General features: G+C 38.3%; 2 protein-coding genes across 3 annotated transcripts in view; one reads left to right on the top strand and one right to left on the bottom strand.

The window, feature by feature from the left end:
• naa30 (N-alpha-acetyltransferase 30, NatC catalytic subunit) overlaps positions 1–14,501 on the top strand; it is a 33,334-nt gene that overhangs the window by 2,069 nt on the left and 16,764 nt on the right. The gene's annotated exons all lie outside the window — the stretch shown is intronic.
• The window catches only part of LOC138753666 (factor associated with metabolism and energy-like), a 70,919-nt gene continuing 62,769 nt past the window's right edge, over positions 6,352–14,501 (bottom strand). For both annotated transcript variants that reach the window (XM_069916922.1, XM_069916925.1), the window contains one exon: positions 6,352–6,888. In XM_069916922.1, the coding sequence (XP_069773023.1) occupies positions 6,840–6,888 (49 nt within the window). In that variant the 3' untranslated portion in view covers positions 6,352–6,839. The remainder of the gene's footprint in view (positions 6,889–14,501) is intronic.

The raw sequence follows: 14,501 nt of genomic DNA, 5'->3' as shown, positions 1-14,501 counted from the left end.
CATTCATGGATGAGAAATTTATATTAATTAAAGGTGAAAAAAAATCTATTCCTGCATGGTATATCAGTATACATAATGCAGTTAATTGGAATGTAACTGTTACATTGAACTGTGTGCCTTGCAGTTCTGCATCCTTTCTATTCAGAGTTACTTTATTTTACTCTGTTTTAGTTTCTTATAGGATTTTATCTTCATTCCTAGGTTTAATTTTTATTTTGTTCCATTAGAATCAAAGCTGTCCATTTGGTTGATTCCTTGAATAGTAGCTATACTTTGCATTTGTGTTTTTTTAAAAATCTTTGTTCAGGGAGTACGTACATCAAGTGATGTGTCTTGGTTTAAAATCTTTAACACAATCCATGTCCCTTTAAGAGAAGTAGGTAATTTGGAACTGTTCTGTTTTCCACAATAGAATTGGATTTGATGTTAACACAACATGATAGATCTTCCAGGCCTTTTTCAGAGGACAGAAAAGTCACCACAGTCATTGCACTTCTGTATAATTCTGAAATTTTGCATTAAAAAAAACCTAAAATCAGCATCTTTGTTTTTGAAAACAATAAAGATGTGATGGATTTGGAACTAACGGGGAGCTTGGAATTTTCTGAACTGGGATACTCAAGCTTTAGTCACCACTTCCATAAAATGTAAATCCTATCTAGTTATTTTGTCAAGATTGTTCCACTCAAAAACTACTTCTAATTAAGTTTAATATTCATTATGGTCTGGTGATTCACTAATTATATATGCTAAATAGTGCATTATACATTATCAAGAAGATCCTATCTCTGTCTCCTTCCCTTTAGATCTGCATTTAGAGAGCCCTCCCCTGATCAATTTCCCTGTTGCATTCCTATCCATGTCCACCTTTGGCCTATTGGCTATTGGCCTGTGCTCCTCTCTCTGCCCTTTCTTCCCTCCTGCCTTTTAGTCAGGTGCCTCCATGCTTTTTGCCTATACGTTGATGAAGGGCTCAGGCCCAGAAGGTTTATTACTATCTTTGCCTCCGGAAGCTGTTGGACCTATTGAATTTCTCCAGCATTTTTGTGTATCAACTACAGTGCAATAACAGCTTCTGCAGATTTTGTTTCACTCCTGGGCTTTATCCTATGCATTTAATTAGTTGTATCAGTCAGCTGCTGGGGCTGGCACAATAATGAATTGCTTTCTTTGGAAATTGGTGAAAAGTTGGATTGCAAATTGGTGTGTTTAGCTAAGTACAAATATGAGAATATTAGCTGAATTGCAAGGTGATGAGAACATAATGATTCGATTGAATATTTCTATTTTGTTTGCAATTTATTTGGCATCAATATCATTGAAATGCTTTGTACTATATTCTGTCTGTCCATATATGCTGTAATTTGCAATTCAGCTTCACACTCCTCAGTGATCCATACTGTGACTTGAGAGAAGTTTCTATTTCGTAGTTAAACTTTAGATCCTGAATTATATTGCTGGTACAATCAGTATTGAGTTAACATCAGCAAAAGTTTAACATTTCCTATTATGTAATCAGTATTTGTACTCAGTGGCTACATCATGTCAGATCCATAGGTTTGGCAAGCAAAGAAAGAATTGCTGGAGGAACTCAGCAGGTCAAACAGCATCCATGGTTATAAATGGTGAGTCAATGTTTCAGGTCATGACCCTTCCTCAAAACTAAGAAAAGTTGAAAAAAGTTTTTTATATATATATATATATATATATATGGAAAGAAGCTGGTGGAGAATCCCAGAGGTGATGGGGTATAGGACCAATGGTGTGAAAGGTGGAGAGGCCACAAGGAAAGGGGTGGGGGAAGGAAGAAAAGTATAGGAGTAGGTAAAGACAAGAGAGAAACAGTGGAACTGCACGGAAGTGGGGGTTATCTAAAATTCAAAAAATCAATATTCATGCTGTTAGGTTTAATGGTGTCCTGGGGGAATATGATGTGTTGTTCCTCGACTTTACATTTGGCTTCTGTTACGAGCCCAGAGGACTCCAAAACCCAGCAGCAATAGAAATTCACCAAGACAATGGTAACTTAAACAAAAGTTGCTTTTAATTTTCTTTAAACATAATAACAAGATCAATCTTAAACATTACTATTAACTTAACCCCCTTCTAATTCTAAGCGCAAATGTATGTAATGTGTTCAGGAAAGTTCTCTGTTTCACTGTCCAATCATTCACTCTCACTTCTCCAAGTTCATTGGTATGAGGCAATTCTTATACTGTGCACAGAATTTAACTTTTATGAATCTTCACCAGGCTCTGGTGCTTAAAGTTAAATGGTTACCGCTCAGGAAGGTTCTTGTTCGTTTCAGAGAGATATTTGTTGCTCATTGGACACCCATAAACTGATTTCCTCCAATCAGTCACTTCAGTGTCTTGATGAAAAAACTTGCACCATTGTTGGTTTTCCAAATGATAACTTCTTCCTGGTCACCACAGAGTTCCTCTTGTTTCACTTATTTCAGGAGAAACACTCTAGCTAGCCATTTCCTCTTGTAAGGACTACAAGGGTTTTGAACAGGCTGAACTCATAACTCTCAATCCAGCTTCAAAATGGGATTTTTCACCTGCTAGCTTGCCATTTTGCAGCCTCAACTGCTACTGTCTCTCCAAAAGAGAAATCACCTGTCTCTTTTTCCTCTCTCTACTTGTAAAATCCATATGACTTCTTACAGGTCTCCAAACCAAATCTTTGAAAGATCTTATCAGTATCTGAGCCTGGACTTTGTTCACCTTCTTGTGAAGTTCCTTCCAAAGCAGTTCCACTGTCTCTGCAAAGTCACTGGTGACACAATATCTCACTTAAGCGAAGCTCTTGCATTTTAAATGAGATGTCTTTTGTTAAGTGTTACTCTGTAACCTAAACCCCCCCCCCCCCCCCACAATCTCTCTTTGACATATTTTATCCATAGTTATTCTAACATATCCTGTTAGACTTCAACTAGTCTGCACCAAACTATTATTTTGTCTAGTCCCACTGACCTGTACCCAGACCATATCCCTCCATACCCCACCCATCCATGTACTTGTCCAAATTTTTCTTAATTGTCAAATTTGAACCTGCCTTCACCAATTCATCTGGCAGCTTGTTCCACACTCCCAGCACTTTCTGCATGAAGTTCTGCCCTAATGTTCCCTCTAAACTTTTTCCCCCCTTTCACCCTTAACCAATGTTTTCTAGTTTTTTATGTCATCTAACCTCACTGGAAAAAGTCTGCTTGCATTTATTTTATCTACACCCATCATAATTTTGTATTCCTGTATCAAATCTCCCCTCATTCTTCTGTGCTCAAGGGAATGAAGTCCTAACCTTTCCCTGTAACTCAGTTCTTTAACGTCCTGGCAAAAAATGGCAGTACTGCCCCTGGTGCAGAGCTGGGGAGCAGAGATACTGTGCTGCTCTGAATGGTTCAAGCTCACAGTCCTAATGCCAGTGGCTACTTACATGCTTTAAACAGCATGCTAAAGGAACCAACATTGTAAGTGAAATCCTGCAACTATGCAGGTTTGTGCCCAAGATGGCAGCATCTGTGCTTTGCTGCAGCCAGGAGGGGTTGCAGACTCTGGGGAAGTAGTGGACCAGTGCAGAGCATCAGAAATGGAGAGAACACACCCCTCATCCCCACCTATTGAGAAGGAGAAGCAGAGGAAACAGCCCTACAGGACGGTGACCACAGCAGCAGACCAGCAAGAGGCTCAGCAGCTGAGGAACCCACACAGGATGCGGATGACTTACAGTTGAGGGACCCACATGGGCTGCAGGAGACTGGCACTTGGGAACCAAGGATTATAGAGGGTGCTGAGCACAAGAAGGGCTCCCAAAGGGCCTTGGGTACGGAAGGCTTCTTGATTGTGTCCGATGTTTGGATCTGGGCCTCAGGTTGTTGGTGAATCAAACAGGAAACTGTGCAGCTACAGAGGTTGTTGAAGCACTGGAGCTGAATCCTCGGACTCAGTGACTCTGAAAGGTCACTTTGCTTCTCTTTCTCTCATTCTGTAAAGAGTGTCAGACAGCACCAATGGCAACTCTGCCTTGCAGAAGACAATTTTGTATAATGTGGGTGGTATGGTTGGTGTAGCGGTTAGCGCAATGCCTTTACAGTGCCAGCTATTGGGATCAGAGTTTGAATCCCATGCTGTCCAAGGAGTTTGTACATTCTCCCCATGTCTGTGTGGGCTTTCCCTGGGGCTACAGTTTCGTCCCACTGTTGGAAACATATCGGGAGTGTGTTAATTGGGTATAAATTGGGCATCATGGACTGATGGGCTGAAATGATCTGTTACCGTGCTGGATGTCTAAATTTAAATTTACGTGTTCTGTTCTGTTACATGACAATAAAGGAATCTTGAACATCTTTATAAATCTTTTCTGCACTCTTTCAATCTCATTGATATCCTTCCTGCAGATGGGTTACCAAACTGCACATGATACTCCAAATTTGGCCTCACTAGTCAGTGTCTTGTACAACTTCAACATAATACCCCAGCTTAATATTTTGATGTATGTAGGCCTATGTGCCAAAAGCTCTCTTTACAACTGTATGCACCTGTGACACCACTGTATGTGTATTCCCAGATCCCTTTGTTCTACCACACACCTCAGTGCCCCTACTTTTTACAGTGCATGTTCTACCTTGTTTTGTCCTTCCAAAATGCAATTCCTCACACTTGTCTGCATTAAATTCCATCTGCCATTTTTCAGCTCATTTTTCCTGCTCATCCAAATCCAACTGCAAGTTTTGAAAGTTTTCCTCACTGTCTACTACATCTCCAATTTTTGTCATCTGCATTTTTACCTTGTGACCTATCAACAAAAAAAAGATCCACCTCACCTTGCCTATTCATACATAGCCATTGATTCATTATCTTTCACCTTGATGTTCTTCTTGCAGAGTTATTACATGGAATTATGACAATTGAATCTAAATCTGCAGGACAATGCTTTACAAAGGTTGTATGCATGCTCCAATAATTACAAACAAAACTATATAAAGAAAATTGACCAAAAACCCCTTTCATACGAGATTAATCTTTGTTTAAAACTGTAAGTTAATTGAAAATTATTTTTAAAATTCTGAATGCATACAGGAATACTGATAATATTAAGAATGCATGTGCCTCATTTTTTTATTGTGTGGGAAAAGTCACAGTTGTAGTGAAGTTGAACGTTTGAATTATATTTGATGATTCATTCACAGTACCTTGATATGTTATGTGAATGTATCTGAGGAAGGTAACATCTTTTGTTTGGTTTACTGGATGTTTTGCAATGTCAAATTTTTAAGTGATTTAAATGTCTTCGTTTTAGTGGAAGTAGCAATTGACATTTTGCATTTTTGTTTTTGAAAGTGTAATTTTCTGTATAATCTTTGTAAAAGAACATCCAAAATTATCACTAAGGTTCATTGACGATAAGGAATTATATCCTGTGGAGTGAAACTGAGAGTTGAGATCTGTTTTCAAAGTATTCGAGCCTTGAGATTAATAGCAAGTCGTGTAGCAATTAGAGTTGCTACCTCAGAGCTTCAATGACCTGGATTCAATTGTGATCTGTGTGCAGTTTGCATGTTCTCCCTGAAACTGTGTGGGTTTCCTCCAGGTGTTCCTGTTTCCTCCCACCCTAGAGATATTAATTGGATACTGTAAATTACTCCAAGAGTTTAGATGGAATCGTGAAGAGAATAAAATGAGGTTAGAGTGCTTGATTGTCTGCACGAACTTAGTGGGACGGTGGATCTTTTTTCCATGCTGGTGATTTTGTGGCACTGTACGTGGCATTTTGCATTCGTACCACTGAATGATTCCATATGATTTTGTAGAAAGTGTCTGTTGAATATTAAACCCATACATCTCCCCTCAAGTGGTCTGTGTCTTCCCAGTCCCTGCCTGCTTGTGTGCCTCTAAATTCCACTTACAAATTGCTGTTGTATAATTTCTGCTTCCACTACCTCCCCTGGCAGAACTTAGTTTTTAAAAAAAAAAATGTCTGTTCTTGCAGATCTCCTTTGAAACATTCCCCACTCACTTTAAAACTGTGCCCTCTTGTATTTGATATTTCCACCTTGGATAAAAGATTGACCACCTAATCTGGGACTCGTGTAATTTAATACACTTCTGTCAGGTCATCTCTCAATCTATCATACTCTAGAGAAAACAATCCAAAGTTTATATAACCCTTATAGCTATTGCTCTCTAATCAAGGCAACATCCTGGTGAACCTATTCTGTTTACTCTTCAAAGCCTTGACATACCTCCTAATGTGGTGTCTGGAATTGCAAGTTCCGGTTGTGGCCTAAGCAAAGTTTTATTGAGCTTAATGTGACTTCAGAATCAGAATTTATTGTAGTGAACAAGTCACAAAATTTGTTGTTTTGCAGCCGCATCACAGAGCAAACATTCATATAAAGCACCTTACAACAATAAAAATAGTGCATAAAAAGTCAAAGTAAGGCAGTGTCTTTGGTTCATTAATAATTCAGGAATTGACTTGTTTACTTGTTTCATTTTAAGTTAGAAATTTGTTCTGTAAAGTCAGTGTAAAAATGCACATTCTATTGTCTGTACCGTAGTTATTTCTGGACATAACATTTCTATAATCAATGTATTATGTACATATATCGCTTCCTTCATTTTGGTCTTTGTGTTCTTCATTTTTTGACTAAGATTGTTGCATACTTTGCATCATTTCCTGGCTAACCATGATGTCATAAGGTTCTTTCGTAACTTTTGACTGTTAATGTTGAGCCCGTTGTAATAAAGTACAAATGTGACTAAGGTTACCTCAGTTTCTAGTATTTGCTGTTGTAGTTATTGGTGTAATTAGTCTCTTCCAAGCCTTGTATTTCAAGTTTCTGGAGAAATTGAGTTCAATCTGGCATTTGGAAGGTCAAACCTGAAAGCAGAGTACAGGATTAATGGTTGGATGCTTAACGGTGTTGAAGAACAAAACGACCTGCGCAGGTGGATAGGAGAGTTAAGAAGACATGGAATGCAGGGTAAACCTGGGGATTGAGTTCAGGAATTGAGAGGTCATGCTGCAACTAGACAAATCTCTGAGACCATACTTAAAATATTGCATTCAGTTCTGGACTCATTATAGGAAGATGGAATCTATAGAGAGGATGCAGAGGAGATTTACTAGGATGTTGCCTTGTTTAGAAAATAAGTCTTATTAGGCAAGTTTAGCAGAGCTAGGACTTTTCTCTTTGGAGCAAAGAAGGATGAGAGGTGACTTGTCCTCTACTGTGTTGTAGTCTTCTATCTATGAAGATCAGTGTTGAAATAAAAATTGAGATGAATGAGGGAAAGTCGGGGTTTTGTGCAATGAGCAGTTAAAGTATGAAATTTGTACCTAGTTTCTCTCATTAATTCCTCGATTTAACCATTGAGGGAAGTGATGATGAAGTGATGGTGAGCTTTCTCTCAATTTTTTTTCCATATAATGCTAAGAGATTTAGATGATATTCAGATAGAGCAATGTTTAACTCTTGGACCTTTTTGAGTAAAGAAATGGGATTTGGCAGTAAGTCAAAGATCAAGTGCTTGTAGGCAGCTTGGATACAAATTTCTTGCATCAGTTTGACTAATATGGTTTGGATTGAACTAAAACTCAAGTCCTGAAAGTATTGAACCAGGTAAAAGCAACATTTCTGATCAACAACCAACATTACAATTATACATTTTGACTGATTATTTCATTTTACCCTAACACTCTATCTGCACAAAACTTCAAACTCGGGGTAAAGAGTGATCTAGCACCAAAGATTTACTGAATGAAATTTCACTATTATTATGCCATCAATTTAAGCTTTGGTTCGATAAATATGCTTTACGGTTTTGACTGAAAAGCCCACATTGCCAACAACTGGTGATATATTTACTGCTGTCATTGTTGCCTATACTACATGAAGTTCTGTGTGAACGATTATATCTTAAAAATTGTGTACATCAGTTTTCTTTTGAGTTTCTATTATTCTTCTGTGGAAGGTGGCTTGCTTTAAAGCTTAGAATTTCTTGCTTCCAGTGATTCAAAGCCAGAGCCTGTAGAAGTTGGTGTTTCCCATTATATTCTTATGCTAATGAATTAATGATGCAAAAGTCCTGACCTGACATACTAAACCAAAATGCAGTCCTCTTTTTTCAAATATTACTGTGCCCTGAAGTTCCAAAAAAACTACTTTGCCAGTGTACAAAGGTTGAGTATTTTGTGTTTTTTACCTTGTTTGCTGCTCATAATTTTATAAACTTCTTTCAGGACTTTGCTTAGATTCCAAAGAAAACACACGTTTGTCCAACCTCTCCTTGTAGCTCATAGTCTTCTGTACCCTTCCATATCCTTCCTGTGATGGGGTGATTAGATTTACATGCAATATTCCAAGTCTAACAAAAGTTTTGTACAACTGAAGCTTGACTGCCTTAAATAATTACCCAGAAAAACATGCAGCTGGTTAGACCCTTTTGTGTTGTCTCTCTCCATGTAACTCTAAAGGAATTGTTTTTGCTAGTTTTTTCAAATGCATGTAAATGCTTTTAAACATGATTTAATAAATATTTGAAATATAAATGGTTTGGATTTTTCTTTTAGTGTTCCTAAAGGGGAAATGGCCATTTTTCCAGCTAGCTGCAGATTTTTTTTTTGTAGTAAGCAATGAATTTAGGAACATGATTCTAATCAGAAAACCCAGGCCAATGTAATTGTGAGAGCATTCATTTTTACAAGAGGCATTATCATTTTTCAAGGAGCATATTTTTATGGTAAATGATAGGAAGAATCTGGAGGTGGAAATGCACATCAACAAAAGAAGCAATGTGAGTAAACCAAACAAGGGTTAGATAGACAGACTGCACAAGAGGACTGCAAAAGATTAAGTGTCATAAGTGGTATGCAGTAGCCTTGTGGTGAGGGGGGTAGATTGTGGAAGGATAGTACATCATAGCTTCACCAAAATCTTACCAGCAAAATGGGGGTGAGGTTGAAAAATCTAAAGCTTCATTGTTAAAATGTTTGGCAGGGTGAACATAGATACAGATGCTTGAAGAACTTGGTTAGCTATGCTGCAGCTGAGAGAAAGATCTGTTCACGTTTCAGATCAAAGACCATAAGATCACATGAACAAACAGTTTCCACTTGAGAATCAAGCTAAATCTGCATTAATAAATCCAAAAGGAATTGCAAAGGAAAGCAAATAGATAATTTTAAGGGAAGCTGAGTGAACGTATGAACAATGGAAATCAAAGTGTATCTTGGAGTAAAATAGCACAAGGATATAATGCCAAGCAGTGATTTCTTTAGGCCCTGGTTTGAATCACTGAGCTTGAGAAATGTGTTTTCCATTTCTCTATTTCCTGCTGTGTGTGGTTTCATCTGCTAACATCTTGCAAACCAATTATTGTCCTTGCCTTTCCAAACCCACTTTTAAATTACTTCAACCATTTTTAATTCAAGCATATTGTAAAAGACACACTGATAGTCAGAGATGAAATTAAGGTAAAGTGTAATTAAATGTACCCAATTCTCTGAACCCACCTCAGCATTTTCTCAAACAAATGTGAAAGTTCAGAGATGCCAATTATTCAGTGATGCAGCATCTCCACACACACTATATAGGTAGCAACTTGCCACAAACAGAGCCACGTATGGCTCATAACTGAATCTTAAAATAACTTGCTTTGATCAATCCTTTAACATTGCACAGTTGGTTTCTAAGTCGGTACAATATACTGCAAGGACGGATTAGGGAATGAAAAGAACACATTTTAAAGAGCAGGTGTAAATTTCACCTCCAAACATTGGAGGATCCATCGCTAGGAAAATGCAAAGGGAATTCAGTAGTTTGGAAATTACCTGTGAATCACGCCATAAGAAATGGTCCAATATTATTTAAATACTTCATCAGGGAATAGTTTGGCTGAAGCATTTTCCCACCCTTAACTATCGACAGACCTGTTTCACTATCCATATTATCTCCCTTCACTTAAGTCACTCTGCCACAGTCCAGAAATTCTTTACCCATTTCTCCCACAATTTAATGTAATACTTAGCAGGATTTTTTCAGTGAATAATTTGAGTGGGGGTTCAGAAGTTTGTTTTGGAGTCTCCTAAATTTGCACCTAAAATTTAATAAATTGAAGTCTGCAGGCATGTTCCTTTAGAAGTAAAATTCATGCCAAAAGTGGGGCCAGGATTCAATGTCATAATCTCCAATATGTTTCAATATGATAGTGTAACTTGCAGGTGTTTTATAGTTTCATTGCTTTTACGATGAAATTTTGACCACTCCCTTTTGTTTCCGACATGTTTTGTGCCCTGCCTTGTAAGAGGAATGGATTGGTATTTATTTAAAAAAATATAAATTAGAATACCCTTTGAGTAAAATTGCTATTCTATGGAGTTGTATATATTAGAAGCAGAGTTAAAATAGCAAGTTCCTTGGTGTTTCAGAAGAAACTTGAATCCCATAAATTAGGCTTGGATTGAAACCCTGGTCATTGAGATGAAATAAAAATTGTTTAAAGTTCAGAGCTCTACCTAATCATTTTAATTTTTTTTCAATTCTAGTTTGTTGAAGATAACATGAATATTAAAAATAAAAACCCTTTCAATTTTTGAATGGATATAAAGATTCTTCTGTAAAGGATAGCAGTAAAAATATTTAATGTAGAGAGAGATGACAGACAGTTTTAGTCAGAAAAATGATTAACCATGATAGTGATGTTCCAGAAACTTCATCTTCATTGTGAAGAGAATGTTTTCAAATGTAACAAATAAAACTCTGAAACAGAAAGGTAGATAAATTAATCCAGTATTTAGTAGCAACTACCAATTCTATGAGTAGCAGAATCAAATGAATGTATATTTCAATCAAAAAAAGGTATTTGTTGTAAAGACTACTCAATTTTAGAAATAAAATATTTGTATTCAGAGTGACGCCTCCCTTTCGGACACACTGAACATTTTTGCGTGGTTTGACAAGGAGAATAGGCTGATGCTCAAGAGAGCTAATGTCCCCCCTGGTGAAATTGCCCCCTGAATAGCTGCAGCTGCAGTGAGGAGAACTCTATCCAAGGTATACCCACACAAGGCAGCGAGGCCAGATATGGTACCTGGTCAGCTACTGAAGGACTGCACTGTCCAACTAATGGCTGTCCTTACAGATATCAAAACATCACTGCAGCAGTCCAATGCTCGTGCAGAGTTAAAGACCACTATCATCATCCCAATATCAAAGAGGACAACAGTATTAGACCTCAATGACTATTGCACATTGGCACTAACCTTCACCATTATGAAATGCTTTGAGCATCTGGGGATAGAACACATCAAGGCATACCTCCCAGAGAAACAGGACCCATTTTAATTTGCCTACAGATGGAACAGTTCCACTGATGTTGCTATAGCCTTATCCCTCCACTCTCCTGACTCACCTGGAGAGTGATACCTCATATGCCAGGCTGCAGTTCATTGACTTTGGCTTGCTGTTTAATACAATCATTCCCCAGAGGCTGGTGGAGAAGCTGTTCTCACTGGGACTCAGTACCCATCTACAAGTGGATTCTGGACTTCAGTCTGTTCTTGTTGGGAGCAGATTGTAGAGCACCATCAGGCACCTCTTGGCTGTGTGCTCAGACCGCTCCTATTCATGCTTCTGACTCGTGACTGCAACTCTAGATCCAGTTCCATCAGTCATCCAGTTTGCAGATGACACGTCAGTAGTTGGCCTCATTGGTAACAATGAGTCTCACCACAGAGAAGAGGAGGAAAATTTCATGAAATGGTGTGAGAATAAGAACTTTTGTCTCATAATGAACAAGACAAAGGAGATGATGTGGACTTCAGGAGGATTAGGGCTGCCTACCCTCCACTGCACATTAAGTTCCTCTGATTCCACTTAACAAGTAATGTTTCCTGAACGCACAACATCTCACTTGTCAGGAAGGCGCAACAGCACTGCACTTTCTGAGAAGAATGAGGCAGGCAAGGCTACTAACCAGTAATTCTGGCCGGCTGCATCACAGTGTGGTATATTTGCTGTAGAGGAATGGTTCTCAACCTTCTCTTTCACCGCCCCCCCAAAAAAAAAATTTGGATCCATCTTAAGTAATCCCTGACTACATACAAGCGCCTATGGCATTCTATAGGATATAGGACGCCATGGGTGCTCTCTGGTTATTTAGGGATTACTTAAGGTAGTATGGTAGTATGTGAGATGGGAAGGGGGGGGGGGGGCGGTGTTGAGAACCACTGTTGTAGAACATCTGATCAGAGGTCAATCCACAGGACCATAAGAGCAGCAGAGAGGATCATTGGGGTCTCTTTTCTTCTCCACCCCCCCCAACCATTGGGGAGTGTTTGCAAAATTGTTGCAGACCCCTATCACCCCACCCGCAGCATCTTCCAGCTACTCCTGTTGAGAAAGAGATACAGGAGTATCTGAGCCAGGCTGAAAAACAGCTTTTTCCCTCTGTCAGTGAGACTGCTGAACAGTCATATAAACCCTCGGAGACTACTATTTATTTATCTATAATTATTTTTGTTTATCCATATACCTACTGCACAAGGTAATTTTCTTTGATGTAGTCTGGGACAAGATATTGGCTTACTTTGAGGTTTAAAAAAAAATTAGCTGAATTGAATGAAGATCTACCGGGACCAATGCCTGAAGAGGGCGCACAAAATCAGTGAACCGGTGCGGACTTGAAAGGCCAACGTGGCCTGTTTCCGCTCCGTAAATGGTTATGTGGTTATATGATATTCCCAATTTTGTGATGTTCCCAAGTGTTCATAATATGAAAGCTTTGTTGCCAAGTCAACCTTTCAGATACAATATGCAAGGCTGATGCTAGGTGATCAAACTGGTTGTCTTATTTGGTTGTTAGAGTTTTGTATTATTAGATTAGTCTCGATTCAGGATTCTAGAGCAAAAAAACACTTTGCTGGAGGAACTCATTGATTGTGGCATCATCTTGGAGGGCAGTGGACCATTTTATTATGGGTGTTATAATGCAAGACTAGACCTTGTAAAGTTACCAGATTTTTTTTTGAAAATGGATATTAATGGAGCAGGAGAGTTTTATTTTCAATAGTTGTGGGATGACCATTACCAAGAATAGTTTTTAACTTTCAAATCTATTTAATTAATTTCAAGGTAGGACTCTGGAAAGTATTTCAATCTTTTAGATTGCACTATTCATACAAAGTTTTTTGTGACATTCAAAGGATGTATGCTTAAATTAAAAAGTTCAAGGATTTGTGAAAAGATGAAAGTTGTTGGAAATTTCAAAGAGTGGTGACAAAAAAAAACGTGGAGCTGAATGGCAGTTTCCAGTGCAGAAAATTCTATAAATGGTTAGAGTCGAATCCTGCTCTTTCTGTTATGGGGGCTTTTTCTCAAAAACTATGGAATCAACGGAAGAAAAAGCATTGAATGCCCTGTTTGAATCACATGCATCTCCTGTGCATACAGTATTTGGACCTGACTTTGAGTAGAGGGCTCCAGGTGAGAGAGATTTTAGAATTTTGTTCAGTCAAATTCAGAGTGATAAGGGAGAGTTCAGAGAGGGAATTGATGGTTATTGATACCATCTGGTGGGAGACTGCGGAGATGGAATACAAGGCATTGTTCTTCCAATTTATGAATGGCCTTAACTTGTCAGTATACGAGGTCATGGACAGAAGGTCAGTGAGGCAATGGAGTGCAGAATTGAAGTGATTGGTACTTGCTGTTGCAGCAGACTGGGAGAACACTTTGTTGAAGCTGCCATCTTGTTTACCTCTCAAATGAATGCCTGTTGTAGACTTGTTAAATATGTTGCTTAGATTATTGTTTATAATCAGCCAATTGTTCTTTTCTTTCAACTTCTTAGTTAATCTGTAGACACAGCATCTGTTTACCCGTGAAAAATCGTTAGATTCTATTCTCAAATAAAATTTTTTTAGCTTTTGCTGTTATTTATGTATCATTCCCATATCCTTTTAAAACTTTTCCATCCATCTGCTGTGTTCCTAAATTTAAGATTGCATTTTTGTTCATGTTCTTCAGGTTGATGTCTGTTTCTCTCATACATTTGTGTCCCCTTTAGAAATGTTTCTCCAACATCAGTCCTGAATCCTGCCTTCCTTCATCACTGTTTGAACCACATGCTTAGTGGCCAGTCTTTGCCTTATTGATTTGTTGACTGGGCCTGGTAGGTATCTTAAGGAAATCAACTTAGAGGTTTTGGTTTTATTTCAAGCTTTCTTCCAAACTCGTGTTCCCATGTATGACCCCTGCATCAATTCTGTGAATATATTAGTGTCTACGTGGGATATTACTTCTGCCAGCCTGTCTGACTCATTCTAAAATCTACTTGCCCAACCCGCTTCCAAAAATAGTTCTTTATCTTGGCATCTGAGCTAATTTGGGATCCAAATTGGTGCACAGATTTATGTACATTAAGCTCTGGCACATTTTCTTATTTGTGGAATCAGTTCCTGCTCCCATCACTTATCTTTGCATGTTGGTTGTT

This window comes from Narcine bancroftii, chromosome 2, assembly GCF_036971445.1.
Source record: "Narcine bancroftii isolate sNarBan1 chromosome 2, sNarBan1.hap1, whole genome shotgun sequence".
Taxonomy (NCBI): Eukaryota; Metazoa; Chordata; class Chondrichthyes; order Torpediniformes; family Narcinidae; genus Narcine; species Narcine bancroftii.
This window is presented reverse-complemented; position numbering and strand designations above follow the sequence as displayed.